At 44.8% G+C, this 16,314-nt stretch overlaps 7 protein-coding genes across 7 annotated transcripts; 4 read left to right on the top strand and 3 right to left on the bottom strand.

Moving 5' to 3' along the window:
* Window positions 1–845: 845 nt before the first annotated feature.
* Window positions 846–2,604, top strand: PVX_115185 (exosome complex exonuclease, putative; the record flags this gene model as incomplete). The annotated part of the gene is made up of 1 exon (XM_001616377.1): window positions 846–2,604. The coding sequence occupies exon 1, from the start codon at window positions 1,048–1,050 to the stop codon at window positions 2,602–2,604; it is 1,557 nt and encodes a 518-aa protein (XP_001616427.1). The 5' UTR covers window positions 846–1,047.
* A 1,369-nt stretch (window positions 2,605–3,973) lies between these two features.
* Window positions 3,974–6,139, top strand: PVX_115190 (oxidoreductase, aldo/keto reductase domain containing protein; the record flags this gene model as incomplete). The annotated part of the gene is made up of 1 exon (XM_001616378.1): window positions 3,974–6,139. One exon carries the CDS (start codon window positions 3,974–3,976, stop codon window positions 6,137–6,139), a length of 2,166 nt encoding a protein of 721 aa, XP_001616428.1.
* Window positions 6,140–6,658: 519 nt separating this feature from the next.
* Window positions 6,659–7,795, top strand: PVX_115195 (hypothetical protein, conserved; the record flags this gene model as incomplete). The annotated part of the gene is made up of 1 exon (XM_001616379.1): window positions 6,659–7,795. One exon carries the CDS (start codon window positions 6,659–6,661, stop codon window positions 7,793–7,795), a length of 1,137 nt encoding a protein of 378 aa, XP_001616429.1.
* A 115-nt stretch (window positions 7,796–7,910) lies between these two features.
* PVX_115200 (DNA-directed RNA polymerase II 23 kDa polypeptide, putative) lies at window positions 7,911–10,474 on the bottom strand. Its single transcript, XM_001616380.1, has 7 exons — window positions 9,810–10,474; window positions 9,507–9,614; window positions 9,256–9,337; window positions 9,063–9,122; window positions 8,779–8,862; window positions 8,391–8,465; window positions 7,911–8,245 (listed from the first exon to the last, which is right to left on the bottom strand). The coding sequence occupies exons 1-7, from the start codon at window positions 9,950–9,952 to the stop codon at window positions 8,180–8,182; spliced, it is 618 nt and encodes a 205-aa protein (XP_001616430.1). The 5' UTR covers window positions 9,953–10,474; the 3' UTR covers window positions 7,911–8,179.
* Window positions 10,475–10,592: 118 nt separating this feature from the next.
* On the bottom strand, window positions 10,593–12,935 carry PVX_115205 (ferrochelatase, putative; the record flags this gene model as incomplete). Its single annotated transcript, XM_001616381.1, has 4 exons — window positions 10,593–11,984; window positions 12,189–12,294; window positions 12,462–12,548; window positions 12,782–12,935. The coding sequence occupies 4 exons, from the start codon at window positions 12,933–12,935 to the stop codon at window positions 11,279–11,281; spliced, it is 1,053 nt and encodes a 350-aa protein (XP_001616431.1). The 3' UTR covers window positions 10,593–11,278.
* A 164-nt stretch (window positions 12,936–13,099) lies between these two features.
* PVX_115210 (hypothetical protein, conserved) lies at window positions 13,100–14,389 on the top strand (the record flags this gene model as incomplete). Its single annotated transcript, XM_001616382.1, has 1 exon — window positions 13,100–14,389. Exon 1 carries the CDS (start codon window positions 13,421–13,423, stop codon window positions 14,387–14,389), a length of 969 nt encoding a protein of 322 aa, XP_001616432.1. The 5' UTR covers window positions 13,100–13,420.
* PVX_115215 (50S ribosomal protein L17, putative) lies at window positions 14,273–16,224 on the bottom strand. The gene is made up of 4 exons (XM_001616383.1): window positions 15,684–16,224; window positions 15,212–15,299; window positions 14,617–14,825; window positions 14,273–14,323 (listed from the first exon to the last, which is right to left on the bottom strand). Exons 1-3 carry the CDS (start codon window positions 16,021–16,023, stop codon window positions 14,645–14,647), a joined length of 609 nt encoding a protein of 202 aa, XP_001616433.1. The 5' UTR covers window positions 16,024–16,224; the 3' UTR covers window positions 14,273–14,323; window positions 14,617–14,644.
* Window positions 16,225–16,314: the final 90 nt, after the last annotated feature.

The raw sequence follows: 16,314 nt of genomic DNA, 5'->3' as shown, positions 1-16,314 counted from the left end.
TGCCTACATTTGCGTATTTCCTTGCTGTGGGAAGTTTTTCCAATGCGTGGCCATGTTGACACTTCCCCACTGATGAATTTGTTTCAAACGAATAGTACACGCGGAGTGGGAATAATTTACATCACTCCGTGTGTCTTCTTTTATTTTTTAACCAAACATTTCCCCCATTTTTGCAAACTTGCCCATTTGGTTTGTCAATTGGCTTTTCGAATGTCACCCCGGGTGAGGGCGGCGATGCGATTCGCGGTGCGATTCGCGGTGAGCGGCTTGACTCACAACGCGCGGTCTCCTTTGCCTACCCCACTTATGCCAACCGTCCTACTCAATTATGAAGAACACTGTTAAGGGGTGCTAGCGGGTCGGGAGAAGCATTTGAGCCCACCCCATTTTTGTCGCACTTTGTTCACACCGGTTAGGGGAAGAAATATGACTCTTCAGAGTTTGACTCCTCATCCACGGTGGGTGTGTGGTCATAACGGGAAGGTCCCCTTTAAGCGGCGTTTCCACATCCCTTATCGCTTCTATGCGTCGCAATTGTTAAACATTTCTCCCCCCAACGCGGCATCATTTCGTACCTTTAAATCTGCATGGTGCTGCAAACGTGCAACATTTTGGCACAAAAATGCTTCTTTATAGCGCTCCCCATTCAATTTCGAGCTGGCCAATGTAGGCACCCCGTTTTGACGTTTTATTTATTTTTTCCCTCCATGGGGGTAAAAATTGCCAATTTGGTAATTTGCCAGTTTGGCAAATTGTCAACTTGCCAACCTGTTCGCGCGAAGCTGGCATACTTGTTATATATATTTTTTTTTTTTTACCACTCAGATGGTTAATTTTTTTTTTTTAATTATAAAAAGGGGGAAACTTGCTAATGCGCTGAAGCAGGGAATGCTAACAAGTGAGTCTCCTTTAAGTAGAAATGACCTTAAAGTTGCGAAGTGAAGACTCATTTGGCATTTTTTATTATTTTTTTATTTTTTCCAATTCGTTGCAATTTTTTTGGCGTAGTTGTTGTCCCCCCCCTCCAAATGACCATGTCAGCACACAATGAAGAGCTGCAAAAACAACGCGAACTTCTTCTGGTGCAACTTGAAAAAGAAGCTGCGGCTGGATGGGCGAAAGTTTGAAGACTCAAGAAACATTTCGATATACTTTCTGGGAGAACACGGAAATGTAGAGGTCTCCATTGGGCACACAAAAGTTATATGCAAAATCACGAGTGAAATTGTGAAGCCGTTTGATAAGAGACCAAACGAGGGAATCATAAAAGTAAATTTAGATATAGATAGTTTTACAAACGTAAATGACAATTCGCAAATTAGTGATGAATGTTTGGAAATAAAAAATTTAATTGAACGAATTTTAAAATCAAGTAATCTGTTAAATTTGGAATCTTTGTGTATTATCCCCCACAAGAAGGTGTGGTGTTTGCTAGTAAACATTATTGTGATAGAAAATGATGGGAATTTATATGACTCTTGCTATTTGTCTGCGTACAGCGGGTTGGTACATTATCGAAATAATGAAGTGACCGTTGATAGCAGTGGGAATATTATTATCGAAGAGGGGGAGACGAATTACACCCCCTTGTCTATTCATAATACTCCCATTTTGACTACCTTTGCGTACTTTAATTGTGAAGACATTTGCCTGATCGATCCGTCCATACACGAAGAAGAATTTATGTCCTCCAAATTATCCGTTGCACTTAATAAGAATGGAAAATTGGTGAGTATATTAAAACCGGGGGGGTCGCCCATCTCGTATGAAAAAATATTGGAAGCTATCGAGTTGGCGAAAAAAAGAGTTAAAAGCATTTTGAAAATTTTAGAAGATGCTTTAGAGGAAGATAAACATTTAAGAAATAGCTTGAAAAAGAAAAATCTACACATCAAATATTCTGCCAATCCTGTGCATATAAAATATGACGACGCAAATGTTCAGGCAAAACCGATGGTTATCCCCCCCAACAAATCAGTAAAAAATAATCTTAACATTGAAAAAATTATAAAAAAATATGAACAGTACATATATTCTCAGGAGGTGAAGAAGGAGGAAAAAGAAAAATCGGCGCAGGGGGAGTCAACCCTAGGGGATAGCACACTCACAAGTCAGTACCTCCTAAACGAAGAGCTTCGAAAGTTGAAGCAGGAAAGAGGAGCAAAAAATGCTGACGAATTTGCTTACATGGGTAAGTATGATGACGATATCAGCGACATTAGTAGTGAACTGGACACAAAAAATGAGGAAGACTTTGGAAATGCAGATGTGGGGAAGATAAAGAGACAAGAATTTAGTGACGCCAACTCGCAACTGCATAATTTGAAAATGCAAAGGACGAGCGGGGTTCCCAAGAAGGAGATGCCCATCCCTGCAGGGTCGCAATCGACGGGTGTCATCAGAACGGCGAATGACAGGATAGACGCCCCTGTTCGCGCAAACCCGTATTTTAAGGGGCTCCCAAGTTTCGAGGACGATAAAAGGAGCATCAGTGCGAAGAAGCACGCCGACTCGTCTGCCCTCTCGAATGACGATTCGTCCGACATCGACTTCTCCGTGGCGATTAACCAGAATTTGAAGAAAACGAAGAAGAAAAAAGGCTAGGTGTTAGCGGCGGGGGCCGTCGCGATGGTGGGCGCACGTGGACACGCTTGTCTGCATCAGCGGAGGGCGCTTCCATGGCCCACTCGGCGTACCGTCGCACGTTTGTACCGTCGTACGTTTGTATATTTGCATTTTCGCACCTTCTTACCTCCGTGCGTGCTTGGGGGGTTCCCGCTTGGCAGCTGCGCCCCTCTTTAATTTCCCCCGTCTTCACCCTCAACAGTTTTAATTTCAAATTTTTTAGTGCCAAACCGAGGCGCAAAAAAAGCGCAAGGTAGTGTAAGAAAGGTGCACAATAGGATGGCCCTCGCCCCATTTCTCCGGGGGAAAAGCTTGAAAGCGCAGCAGAGAGCGCCGAACGGGGAAGCAGGTCGTCATTTTAAGGCGCCCCTTTTGTGAAACACATCGGGGGGGAGGGGTGTTCTTCTGGCCGAGGGTTTCGAAGCGGGCCACCCGTGGGGAGGTGCCATGTCTGCGCGTAAGATCCTTACATGTGTAAGCGTGTGGTGAACGTGCACATGGGTAAACATATAACTGGCGGTTTGGGCGGGGAAAATAAAATATATTAGGTCAAATTGCGGTCAAATGTTAGGCCAACTTGCCGCTAACTATTGGGCCATTGTTGAGCCCACCCGCATTGGCGAAAATGCAATCCTGTTCTCAAAATCGGAAGCGTAATTTGCCATTTCACTTTTTTTTTTTTTTTCCAATGTTAAAATGTGAGAATTTTCTGAATTTTTTTCATTTTTTGACCTCAGTTGTAACCAAATGTGTAAATTGAAATTCTTTAATTTGAGAAAGGGACATTTCTACATGCAATAGAAGCGCTTGCGAGTGTTTTTTTTTTTTTTTTTTTTTGTGAGGGGGAGGGCAACGAAATGGCTGTCATGGAGCAGCGGGCGAAGGGAGGATCGAAAATTTGTTCCCCTTCTGGGTAAGCTACGAAGAGGGGAAAAATTAAAAGATGAAGAAAAGGGACGCATTAAGGTGTATGCACGCTTTGTGCGCGTTGTTCCTGCTGGGGGTTGAGGCGAATTGCAATGGGGTGGGGCTCCTTTCAGGGGAAAGCAGGGTTGCCTGTGCACTTAAGCGGGGAGAAAGTAGCGGAAACAGTAGCGCCAACTGCCGCGTCAACTGCTGCGCCAACTGCGGCGGCAGGAGGGGAGCCGCTCTGAAACGCCGCCTCAGGGGGGAACACACCCAACCGGGATGGAACAAACAGGGGAAGCAACACGCAGTGAGGTACTTCATAACCCCGGGGGGGCACCCCCCTAGAGAGATGGACCTGGGCACAAAAGGGAGGACCAAACGGACCGCGCGTGCCAAAGGGACGGCGCGTACCAAGCGGAGCGAACAATTCGCGCTGCACATGGATAAGCGCAAGGGAAATTCCAACGACGATCTGTTTAGCCTAATCAGGGAAGGGGAGAATCACCGGGGGAAGGCCTTCCCCACAGGAGCGACAAACCAGTATGGGAAAGACAAACCGGGTGTTGAGGCTCCCCAGGAGAATCGCCTCCCCCTGAAGGAGGACGACGTGACCTACAAGTACGTAGAAGAAATGGAAGCAAAAAAAATTAACATCCGTGGAGTGGACATAGAATACCGTGTGTACAATTTAGAAGAAGGAATATACATTGTAGATAACGCAAATTATGAGAAGATAAAAAAATTGTGGGATGAAGACGAATTGAAGAAGGCCAAAGAAAATTTCCAAGGATCTTTTGGCATAAAAAATCAGGGCATTAAAGAGGAGGACTGGATTATGCTGCCACTAGATTATGATGAAGATAAGAATATCAAATTGGTGAAGGCAGATTTTGACAACCCCACGTATGATTATATAATCACGTACTACGATAAGGAGAGGAATTACCATTTTGAATATAAAAGGAGAAATTATTACAAGCCGTTTCGAAACACAGAGCATGAGACACCACCATACAAATCTGAGTTAGAGGAAGACAGAAGATACTATGGCAAAGAAATTATCATTCCTAAGAAAAAGCTAGACAATGAAATTTTTAGGCAACCAATGTTGAGTGACGTTTTGACAGGGGGATGCAATAGAGAACCCATAGGATTAGAATCATGGAGGTATGTAAAATACCCATACGGAAATTTAATTGAGTATCAAAAATACAGCCAACTTTATTGTGTTAAAAAAAATGGGAAAGATAAACCCGTTATGAGATACCACTATTTGGGGAATAGCAATTTAGCTGTTTCTGAAATTTGCCTAGGCACCATGAATTTCGGAAACTACGTGGATCAGAAATTGGCCCACGAATTATTTGATTATGCTTATGAGGAATTCCAGGTGAATTTTTTCGACACGGCAGAAATTTATCCCCTGCCTGTGAGCGAGAACTACTTTGGCTTGTCGGAGGAAATTTTGGGGAACTGGATTAGGGCTAAGGGGAAGGCCAACCGGCACAAGTTCGTCATTGCGACGAAGATTTGCGGCAGGACGGATAGGATTCCCTGGGCTAGGAAGTACAAGCGGGGGGGAGCGGCTGGAGCTGTTGGAGCGGCGGCTGGGTCAGCGGCTGGGACAGCGAACGGACAGGGAAGCCGCTACGAGGGAAGCCGCTACCAGGACAACCGCGAGCGGGAGAGCAAAAGCCCGATGGAAAAACTCGAGGAGCTAAAGAGAAAGGAGGAACTATACCTCAAAAAGGACTACGAAGCGGTGGAAAATATGAAAGAACTGGAGAAGGGGAAGCAGAGTGAGGGAAGTGACAACCTAATCACACTGAGCAAGGAGAATATCATTTCGAGCGTGGATAGCTGCTTGATGAGGCTGAAGACGAATTACATAGACTTGCTGCAACTGCATTGGCCAGACAGGTACTACCCCGATCAGTCTTCGGGAGATTATAGCCACGTGCTTTACGACTATAATAAGTACTATGACGATTTTGTGCCCTTTGTAGAGCAGCTGCAAGCAATTAATGAGTTAAAAAAAAAAGGGAAAATTAGAGAATGGGGGTTAAGTAATGAAACTCCCTTTGGATTACTCAAATTTTATGACTTATGCAAACAGTTACATATATCTCCACCCGTATCGGTGCAGTTAGAATACAATTTATTATGCCGTAATGATGTAGAAAAAGGGTTTCTAGAAATTTGTAGGCCCCAAAATGCGAATGTGTCCATTTTGGCTTATTCCCCCTTATGTGCTGGGATCTTAACGGGGAAGTATTTAGAGTACACGGATTACACCACGAAGGGGAGAATGCAGAAGTTTCCATCCTACATGAAGCGGCTGCGAGGATCCATAGCCACTTACATCATTCGGGAGCTGTATTATTTAAGTCAGAAATACTACTTCCCTAACCTGACGGTGGCCGCCCTAAAGTGGGTGTACACGCGGTCGTTCGTCACGTCCACCGTTATCGGCGTTTCCGACTTCCTGCAGCTGCGGGAAAATTTGCACTCGCTCACGGAGGACGTGCTGTTTACGGACAAGCTGGAGCGCGAGATAAACGCGCTGCACTGGAAGTTCAGGGACCCCATCCGGATCATCCAGTGACGCGCCGGGTGCAGCGGCGTAGAGGTTAGCGTCATAGAGGTTAGCGGCATCGAATTTGTGCACTGTGCTGTTAATTTTTTTCTTTTTTTTCTCCTTTTTTCGCACAACGCGTCGGTCTGCATGCGCACAGTTGAATGCCCCTAATTTCTGGTGCACCTTTTCAGCGCCCTATATTTTTCCCGCCCCCTTCGGCGTACTTTATTTTGCCCCCCCGCGCTGGTCGCACTCGTGGGCTACACTCATTTGTTAATTTTTTTGTGAAGCGTTTTTTTTTTTTTTTTTTGATTACCTCTCCACATGTTGAACGAAGAGAAGCATGCACACCTGGTGAGTTCACCTCAAATTGGTGCTTCGCAAGTGGGAATGTGAAGGGAAGGTCCCCATCGGATCTTTTTTGCATGGACTTTTTTAAGGGGCAAAATTGGGGAGCCGCGTTTTAAGTGCAATTTTTTGTGACTCCCCCAATTTGCTCCACCCTTTTCCCCGTTGACGCATGACGAGCTGAACATGGACGTGGAAATGGGGAGAAGCACGGTAGGTGCAAACGGAAAGGCGCTGTTTTACCTGAGCAATCACGCAGACAACATATGCAGCGTGAAGTTCTGCGGCGAAGATGTGCTCCTCTCTACGTGCGATTGCGGAATGGTCACCTTATGGGATTTAAATAATTTAACAAGCACGGGGAATTACAAGGTGTCAAATTATAGTGCATTATATGCGTCCCTTTTTGATAAGGACCATTTTTTTGTGAAAACGAAAGAAGGGTCGGTAAAATTATGGGATATAAAACGGAACCATTGTTCTGTAAAATTAGACGCCAACAATTATACGTACGCCAAGCCGTACTGTGTAAATGGAAAAATAGTCACGCCCGTAAATCACAGTGGGGACATTGCCATCTTCGACCCGAGGGTGCAGGCAGCTTTGCCGCGTAGCAACACCATGGGCCGTATGAGCAGCGTGTGCAGCGGCTCGAATGTGGGAAATAGTAACACGCTGGTCATACGATTTAGCAAAGTGAAGAAACGTGGGGGAAAGATCAAAATGTTATCCTCCAGGGGAGAGCAAAAAGAAGGCCAGTCCATTTTGAGCACCGAATTGAAGTCCTGCAGTGACATTATGGGTATTTACCCCGTCCCATTTTGGGGAGACTCTTTCATCCTGGCATGTTACGAACCGTCGCTTTTTTTAGTGTACGATTTTAGGATGGCTGACCAGTTTGTTTCGAGTTTTATAATAGACGTGAAGGAAAATGTCTTAAGTTATCACGTAAGTAAAAACAAATGTGTCGTTAGTACGAGCAGCAATTCTGTGTATTCCCTTAACTTCGGTCCAAATGAACAGGTCTGTTTGGCCAAAAAGGCACACTGCCCAACGTATAGCATGAGCGATTTGGCGATACGGTCGGATAATAAACTCTTCATCTCAATTACGGACAAGTGCTCCGTCAACCTGTGTAATTTACAAAAAATGGAGGTGATAGACTGCATTCAGACGTACAAGTTTAACAGTTTCAATTTCCTGGACTTTCATCCCTTTTCCGGCTTGTTCGCCGTGGCGGAACGGAATAAGGTTTCCATTTGGGCGAACCAGGCCTCCAGTTTTGAGCCACCCCCATTGAGTGGCGGCCAGACAGAGGTGGTGCCACTAGGGTGAGACGAATCCAAATGGGGGGTAAGCACTGCATCCTCCTAATTGTGTCGCCCCCCTAAACGTGTCACCTTTTGAAAAGGTTAAAAAATTGCCAAGTTCAGCAAAGAGTTTTAATTTTGCAGTATCAAAAAAAAGGTAACGAGGAAACGAAATAAAAAGGAGGGGGATGGCAAACATTCAAATCGGTTAACGCGAGGGGGAGAAAAACTCGGAGAAGCAACTGCACGCATGTTCACCATTAAGGTGGCGTGAAATAGGGAGTAGCGTGACTGCTTGTTTTCACGAAATCGTGGTAATAAGCAACAAAACAGGAAAAAAAAAAAAAAATGACAAAAATGGATCGACAATCTGCAGGGAGATGAAGCCGACACGCGAAATGGGAGGGTCTCAAACCACGAGCCTGTAGGTCACGTACCTACCAGCCGTTTCACTGGGCCTGATTATTTTAACAACCTGAGGAATTGCAAGGGAAGGCGTGGAAGCATACAAAAATGTCATGCACATGGGGGGAGAAGCGCATGGGCAAAGGGGTAACTGTGTGTGGCGAAAACAGGCTCCTTGCCGTTTGCACTTTTTTTTTTTTTTTTTTTTTTTTTACCTGTCCCTTTGCGAGGCCGAAGTATCGACACACAGGATCCACGTCCTGAATTCGAGGCAACTTGTTTTCCTTAATCTGAAAAGAAGGCAGTGGGAGAAGTGCAAGGGGAGGAGTGCAAGGGGAGGAGTGCACGGGGAGGAGTGCAAGGGGAGGAGTGCAAGGGGAGGAGTGCAAGGGGAGGAGTGCAAGGGGAGGAGTGCTGAATGGAAATTTCTCCACGCCTGCTTCAATGCGAGTACTAGCATAACGAAGCATATGGGTTTATTTTCCCGCTTGATCAATTTTAGCATCACCCCAAAGGGCGTATAAATAATGCGTAGCAACAGCGCAATTTCACTCTGCCCATTCGTTTCTTTTCCTTTGCATGTTTCTCCTCTTTGTGCTTTACCTTATATCGTTGTAGGAGGTTCCTTTTTTCGTCACTCGTGAGGGGGATGTGCCTTGGAACGAGTTCGTGCTTCGTTATGTTAACCTGGGGAAGTCAAAATTGACGGGGGATATATCAATGTCGCGTCAGGAGTTACTTTCGGGTAGGAGGATGACCCCCCCCAAAAAAAAATGGAGACACCCGCGTGGCAAGTGTATACCCCTTTTCACCTCCTCGCAAATGAGGTGTCGCTTTTTTTTGTTAACACAAATAATTTGTTAATTCCTTTTTTTTAACTGTCTTACCAACAATTCGGTGTCCAAAAAATTTTCTATGATGTGTCTCGGGGCAGCTTCCTTAATTGCCTAAATAGGAGAGCAAACAAAAGGTGGAGGTGTCGGCGGGTGGAAAAAATAAAATAAAAAACAAGTTCATTTCTTATGTATAGAAAAAGACGGAACAAAGTTATCATCTCATCTTTTTGCGCGTAAGAATTACATCTCGCGCGAAGGGCGTCAACGTATTTTGCGTCACAAGAATTGCTCTCTGAATTGACTTTTCGTCCATTTTTTCCGTCAGCCTGAAAGGTTATAATTTTAAGTTAAAATTGCATGTGGAGGGTGGCCATAGGTGTGAATGGCAGCGATAGGTGTGAATGGCGGCGATAGGTGTGGAGGGGACACATGTGACATTATATAAGCGGATGCGCCCCCGACGGTCGCATCGTTTTAGCGCCTTTGGTGTGTTACTCTCTCAAAGGTTTGACTCCCGTTTTTTTAATTTCATCCGCGAAGTAAACTATAATTTTGTTGTTCGCGTCGTTCTTGTGACTTGTGATGATAGTCATTCTGGATCGTCTGAAAGAGGAAGCGGGGGAAAGGGCAAAGCGGATGGTTAGCCATCGTACACGCTTCTTCTTATAGCGGTTTATTATTTTAAAAAAGAGGGTAAAAAAAAAAAAAAAACTCGGCACGTTTTTTCCAACGTGGAGGAGCATGCATTAGCAAATGTCCTCTTTATCCCACGTGGATTTTGTAAGTGCTCTTTCTTACAGCTTTTCATTTTCTTCAAATTGTTCCTTAAAGGTGGCAAAGTTTTCCAGCTTCTCCCTGGGTGTTATGATGTACCCCCTGTCCTCGAGCATCTCACAGCAGGTTTTTCTGCATTTGTAGAACCTCGTGATGGGGTCTTCCATTTGGCTGATTGGCTATCTGTCACGGGGTGGTGCCAACTTCTTGCTTCACTCTATCTCCTTTTCCCCTCGTCTATTTTTCAAATTGTTCGGCTGCCAGGGCGCAGCTGATCTGGCAGAGTTAACCCTGGGAATTTAGCTTATCAAATTGTTGGGGGGTAAAAATGGGTATCTCATAAGCGGCGCTATTTAGCTATACATGCTATGCTTGCTCTTTCGCGGGGGCACTTTTTCCTGTTCCCTTCTTACGAGGCCATTTCTTCGTATGGGAACTTCCACTCGTTCGTATTACTTTTTTTTTTTTTTTTTAAAAAGGAGAAAAAAGAATTACCGTTCCACGCGCGCTGGTTTGTTAATCCGCCCGCGGGAACATTTCAAACGCGCATGCTGAGCAGTGCCCCTGGAGAATCGCTAATTTTTAAACTTAAAAAGGAATGTGGATTTATTCTATACATACGTTTGGTTTGCAATGCGCGTACGTCGCATGGGTGGCTCATTTGCACGGAGGTCCTTGTGCTCCGCATTAAAAATGGCGTATCGCTTTCTCCTTTGGGGTGAGCCCCTTTCATTGTTGAGGGGTGGGTTTGCTTTATTTTGTAACATTTCGTTTCGCATTGTTTTATTTTATTTTTTTTTTTCTTCCGTTTCTACGACGGTATAAAGTCGGCCTATCCTTGGCAAGTTGCAAATCCAAATGCATCTTAGCTTTCTCCCCACTTTGCGTAGTGCTCACCAGAAGGGGCGTTTTATGTAGCCACAAATGACGCAACGCGGGGGATTTCCAAGAGGCATTTTTTTAAATAAAACGTATATTACCTACGTATATACTGCTCCGCGCGGGGGTAAGGATGCATGCGAGCAGGCGTTGTTAAAATTGTGGGGAGGGAAAAATTAACGACAAATGTTGGCATTCCTGCATTTGCACAGCAAATGGGGTGCGAAAAAAAAAAAAATCGTGTAACTGGTAAGCAAAAAGCACTTTGTGGAGGTTACCATTTTGTGGAGTTCCCATTTTGTGGGAGTTCCCATTTTGTGGGAGTCACCATTTTGTGCTCCCTTTTTATAATTTTTTTAATTTTTAGCCAAATGAAAAATGGGTGGCCAATAGGGGGGAGAAAATCCCCGTGATGTGCATACCCAGCTGTGTACATTTTTTTTTTTTTTTGCACTGCTGATGTATGCAGCAAGGGGTAGGGGTGTGGACCCCCCGTTGGAAATATGCAAATGTATATGCAGGCACAGTATACATATATCTCTGTACCGTTGGGATGAATCAAATGGGACATGTGGTGGAAAGATGACGGATGGGCAAGCAGATTGCCTGCCTACCTACCATCCCACCATGTTCTCCTCAATAATGCCCATGAGAAAATCAATGCCCACTTTGGAATAATTTAAGCAGCTGATATATCGCAGACGTCCATTGCCATACTGAAGGAACTGCTGCCGATAGGTTATTTCAATTTCTTCTAGTGTCTCCAAGCAGTCAGCGGAAAAGGATGGGCAAACCACATCAACCACATCACAGCCATCAGAAGACAACTGCTTTAAAATATTTTCGATACATGGCTGTATCCATTTCTGGCCTTCTATTCTCGATTGGAAAGCCAAAAGGTAATCTTCCTTCCGAAGGTTCAGCTTTTTAATCAACTGGTTTGTACTTTCGATACAAAAAAAAGGATAGAGATCTCCATCCTCCACCGTTTTGGTGGGTATGGAATGGTAGGATATGATTAATTTGTTTCCCCTTCCGTTTTTTTTCCAAAAATTTTGAATACACTCGGTCATACTGTTTAGGTACTTTTCATTTAGACAGTATCCCGATAGGAACCGCAACTCTGGGATGTTATTCCAATTTTTTAAATTTTCTCCTATGCAGTCAAGTGTGGATGCCACTGTGCATTCGGCCGATTGGGGGTAGAGGGGCACTACTAGAAGCTTGTTTATGTTTTTGCCCTTCAAATAGCTCAGTGCCCTTTTTATGGACCTCTCTCCGTACCGCATTCCGTAGGTGATGGCAACTTTGTCGTTATACCTGTGAGGTGTTGGGGTGGTGGCAATGTGGACTTTGGGGGGGGCACCCTTCCCATTCGTTTGAACAACGCGTGGTGCCACCAACCACTGAGGGATTAGTCTTTCCCGCACAAATGGAAGCAGGAGAATCGTGCATTTTTAAGACTGTTCGCATGCACACATTCACATGGATTCATAGGAGGGCGTTTTTTTCCCTCGCAGTTACTTTGCAAATAGACGCTCCTTCAGCGCCGCGCACTGGTTGTGCGTGTTCACGCATAGAGGGGACCCCTCCTCTGTCCACACATTTTTATATTTGGATAGGGACTTTCCTGCGGGGAGCACACATGAGGTGGTGATCATGGGAGGGGGGAGAAAATGCCACGCATATCTTGTATGTCACTTTGCGGCGGTGTAAATGGGCATATGCGAGCGGCTTGGCTTCCCTCAAAAGGGTGTCTTTTTTTTGAATTAGTTTCCCCCCCTTTTTTTTCGTTACCACTGCGGAAGGGCAGTACGTAGCCGTAGAGCACGGGCAGCCACAAAAAGCGATTCAGCTTGACAACTCGCGGGTCGCCCAGGAACTCTAAAATGGGGTGGGGGTGGCCACAAAAATAAAAAATAAAATAATAAGTTAATATGTGGGGTAGCGGTACAGTATGTATGATGTACATGCGCATTATGGGGTGTATTTTTTTTTTTTTCTTTTTAAAGAAATATTGCGTATCCCCAGAGAGATGGGGCAGTAGCTCTTTCTCAGAGCACTTCCCAACTGTTTCTGCCCCTTTTTTTTCTCCCCCCTTTTGGTCTTTTCCTTACTAGCCAAATATTTGTACAGCGCCCAGTAAGTCGGCTTCGCGGGGCTGCCCAAATTGGTTATGAGGATGCCGATTTTGTTGCCTTGGAGGCTGTTTGCTATTTTATCTTTGGATAAGCTTAAGTTGTTGAATTTTAGGAAGTCCTCTATATTCATTTTTGCGAACGGCACCAGCTGCGCTGTTCACAGGCGGTGCGTATGCGATGGGGGTTGGCTTCCTCAGGGGAGTGCGGGTCAAAGGGGAGGCCTCACTTCAATTGGGGCGAGCCAAAATGGGGCCGCGAAATCAATCCGTTATGCAAACGAAACAAGCAGAAGTTGCCGCTGAAGGGGTGATCCTCGCATGTCACAAGAAGAGAGAACAAGTGAGAACAAAATGGCGGCAAAAGTAAATTTAAAAAAAAGTTGAGAAGCAAACAAATAAGGCTAAACACCGCACGAAGAGAAGTTGTAAAATTTGCAGCTGCGTAGGGAACACATCACATTTGCATACACGCGTATGTTACGTGTTCTTATAAAATATAAAGCAGCTCTGAAAGGACGCGCGAAAATCTCGCGCTGAATGTGCTGACCTTTTAAGATGCCACTTCCCTTTTTGACTGAGCAGGGAAGTGGGCCAGCTAAACAGCAAATAACGAAAGATGAAGATTAATTTATCCCTCGGCAAAAAAAGTAGAGGCGAGGGGGTGGAACAGAGGACGGGTAACGAGGAAGGCACTTCCACTGGGGCATTGAAAAAGGGAAGTCGGGAAGTTGATCGAAAAAGTGATAAAGAGGGAAGGGCCACAACCAAAGAAACCGGTGTGAAGAACCAAATGGGGGATTTTTTTGGAACCTCAGATGATGAAGAGGAACCATACGAACTGGAGAACAACCAAAATAAGAAAATAAATGAAGAAAAAAATAAACAAATCGAAAGGGAAATTAGAGAGTATATTTATGAGCATGAAAATCCAGGGGAAACAAACCCAAGGGAGGAATTAAAAATTGATCAAACAGACAAGAAGAAGAAAATTCGCTACCTGGGTTATAGGGGCGACGAGTTGACCAAGCTGCATGAGGATAGAGCAAACCACTTGGGGGGGAAGAAGCAGTATGGCCCCTCCTATAAGGAACAAGGAGATAACCGAAGCGACCATCGGGGTGATGACAAAAGGGGGGAAAAGCGATCAAATGATCATCATTCACCGAAATACCAAAGTGGACGAAAAACGAGAGAGAGGGAAGACGATGCCGCAGCCAAGGACGAAGTGGAGAAGGAAATCCGCATCGATGACATATTCAGTAAGAAGGAGAGCGACCAGAAGGGAAAGTCCAAATACATGGACGCCCTCATCGGTAGCGCCAAACGAAGGGAATTGGAAAGGGAAATGTTGATTCAAAAAAAACTCAAAATTGATACGTCCAAGGAGGAAAAAGTTTTTATAACCAAGGCGTATAAAAAAAAAATGATTGATAGGCAACTAATTCTGAAGGATATGGAGCTGGAACACCACCAGGTCCAGGCTGAAAATCGGCAGTCCAGCTACAACTTGAATTTGTTTCTTAAAAATATAAATGCGCCGTCGAATTATAATCGGTCGAATAGGCGCCCCCATGGTGAGAAGTAGGATTGGAGGCGCAGAGATTTAGCACGATCGTTGTTACGCAAAGGGGGGGGAAGATGCGCACGCAAAGAGAGAGTGTAATGACGGCAACCACACGTAGCATGCGCACAATGGCATACGATGAACGGATAAGGCAAGAAAAAGGGGAAATAAAAAGAGGAGCCAGTTAAGACAGGTCCCCCGCAAATGCACTTCTTTTTTCCCTCCCCCCTGAGGATCACTCCACCTACCTGTGAAACGTGCCAAAGAATGATCGGGTCACTCCTTATTTTCCTTGTACAAAATTTTGACGAGGATGTAATTTTTCCAGGGGCCTATGCGATACCCCAGTGGCTGGATGCGGACAATGTCTCCGATCTTTGCTTCGCTCTTTTCGTCATGGGCCCAAATTTTTTTGGTGTACCTGAAGGTTTTTTTGTACCGAACGACGTACATGTACCTGTGGGGGAGAAGTAAAATGGTGGCGATGTGAAAAGTGGGCTATGTGAAATTTTGGACATATTTTTTTTTTTTTTTCTTTTTTTTAAAGTGTAAGTGCATTTTCATGCACATGGGGGGAACCTCTGCATGGAAACCCCCCCCCCCCCTTTCTCATTTTTTTCGTGTGCCTATTTAGGGGTATTATACTACTATGTTGTGTTTATTCTAATGCCTTTATTACTGTGTGGCATATATATTCCCCCCTTTTTTGTGCGTTTAGCTTGACCGCGACTCGGTGGGTAGGGATACGCCCCCCCTGTGTGGATGCTCGCTTGTGTGGACAGGCGTAACTGCGTCCCTTTTCCCTCCGAGGCGCGGCCCGACGCTTCGCCGCGCCAGACTAACCTGTCGCATGCAACTCGTATGCTCTTGGGATGCTTGTCGTTAATGACGTAACCGACCATTTCGTTGTTCGCTAAATTGTTTTTAATAACTTTAAGGGGATAAAAAAAAAGGGAATATCATATGTTGTAGGGGAAAGGGAACGTAGAAAAAAATGTAAGCAATGGAAATGAGCAAATAATGGAGGGAAAAAAAGGGCACATGCAATTGGTGGGAGAAAAGCGTGAACACAAAAAAAGGGGGAGGTAATAAAACAGGACATTAGCAAAGTATTAACAGGATGTAATTAAAAAAATAGGCTATAATCTGCACTGCAGAATTAACAAAACGGAGAGCAGTGGCAACTGTCTGGAATAATAACGTAACAAACAATTGACGTAATTGGCTAGTCTATTTTTCGCCATTTTTATGGACGTGTTGTTCGCTTCACGATATGAACAGATTTAAAAAAAAAAAAAAAAAAAAGGCATATTACATGTCCTCAAATATCCAGCCGTAGCGCGTTGCCAAGCTTTGTAATGCCAGTAGGAATATATGCCGCTTAGTTTTATCATTTTTTTGTTGTTTTTCTGTTTCTTCTCCCTTGGCGGTTTGCATGCTGCACACGGTTGGCGTGGCGCGTTCACTTGTATGGGAATCCTCACGGTCGCCCCAATGGGCTCATTTGCTTGCGCATATGTGGGTCGCCCTGACGGTGGTCGGAACGGAGCATGTCCGGGGAGCGCTTTAATGCCAACCCCCGAAAAAGTGGCGCGGAGAACTTTTAACGAAAGAAGCACGTTGATCCAGTTGGTGGAGAACAGAAATGACGCCATGCATATGTGTATATGTACACTTCGCTCCTTTACTTTTGCCCTAAATGTTTGGCCATTTCACAAGAGGGAACAAAACAAAACGCAACAATGCTTCCGCTAACACATGGGCAAGCGATGACGCGCGAGAAAACGGGGGAAGTCCAAAGATGTGGCGAGCGGAAATGGAAGGCCTTCCCGACAGGCACTACAAATCATTTTGAGAAAAAAAAAAAAAAAAAAATTATGCAAATGTATAGATGTACATGTGCGCAACGTAAGCAAGTATACCGAACGACATGTGCTAAAATTCCC

Source organism: Plasmodium vivax, chromosome 11, assembly GCF_000002415.2.
Source record: "Plasmodium vivax chromosome 11, whole genome shotgun sequence".
In the NCBI taxonomy this organism is placed as follows: domain Eukaryota; phylum Apicomplexa; class Aconoidasida; order Haemosporida; family Plasmodiidae; genus Plasmodium; species Plasmodium vivax.
The sequence above is the reverse complement of the archived record's forward strand: the minus strand, read 5'-3'. Positions and strand labels throughout refer to the sequence as shown.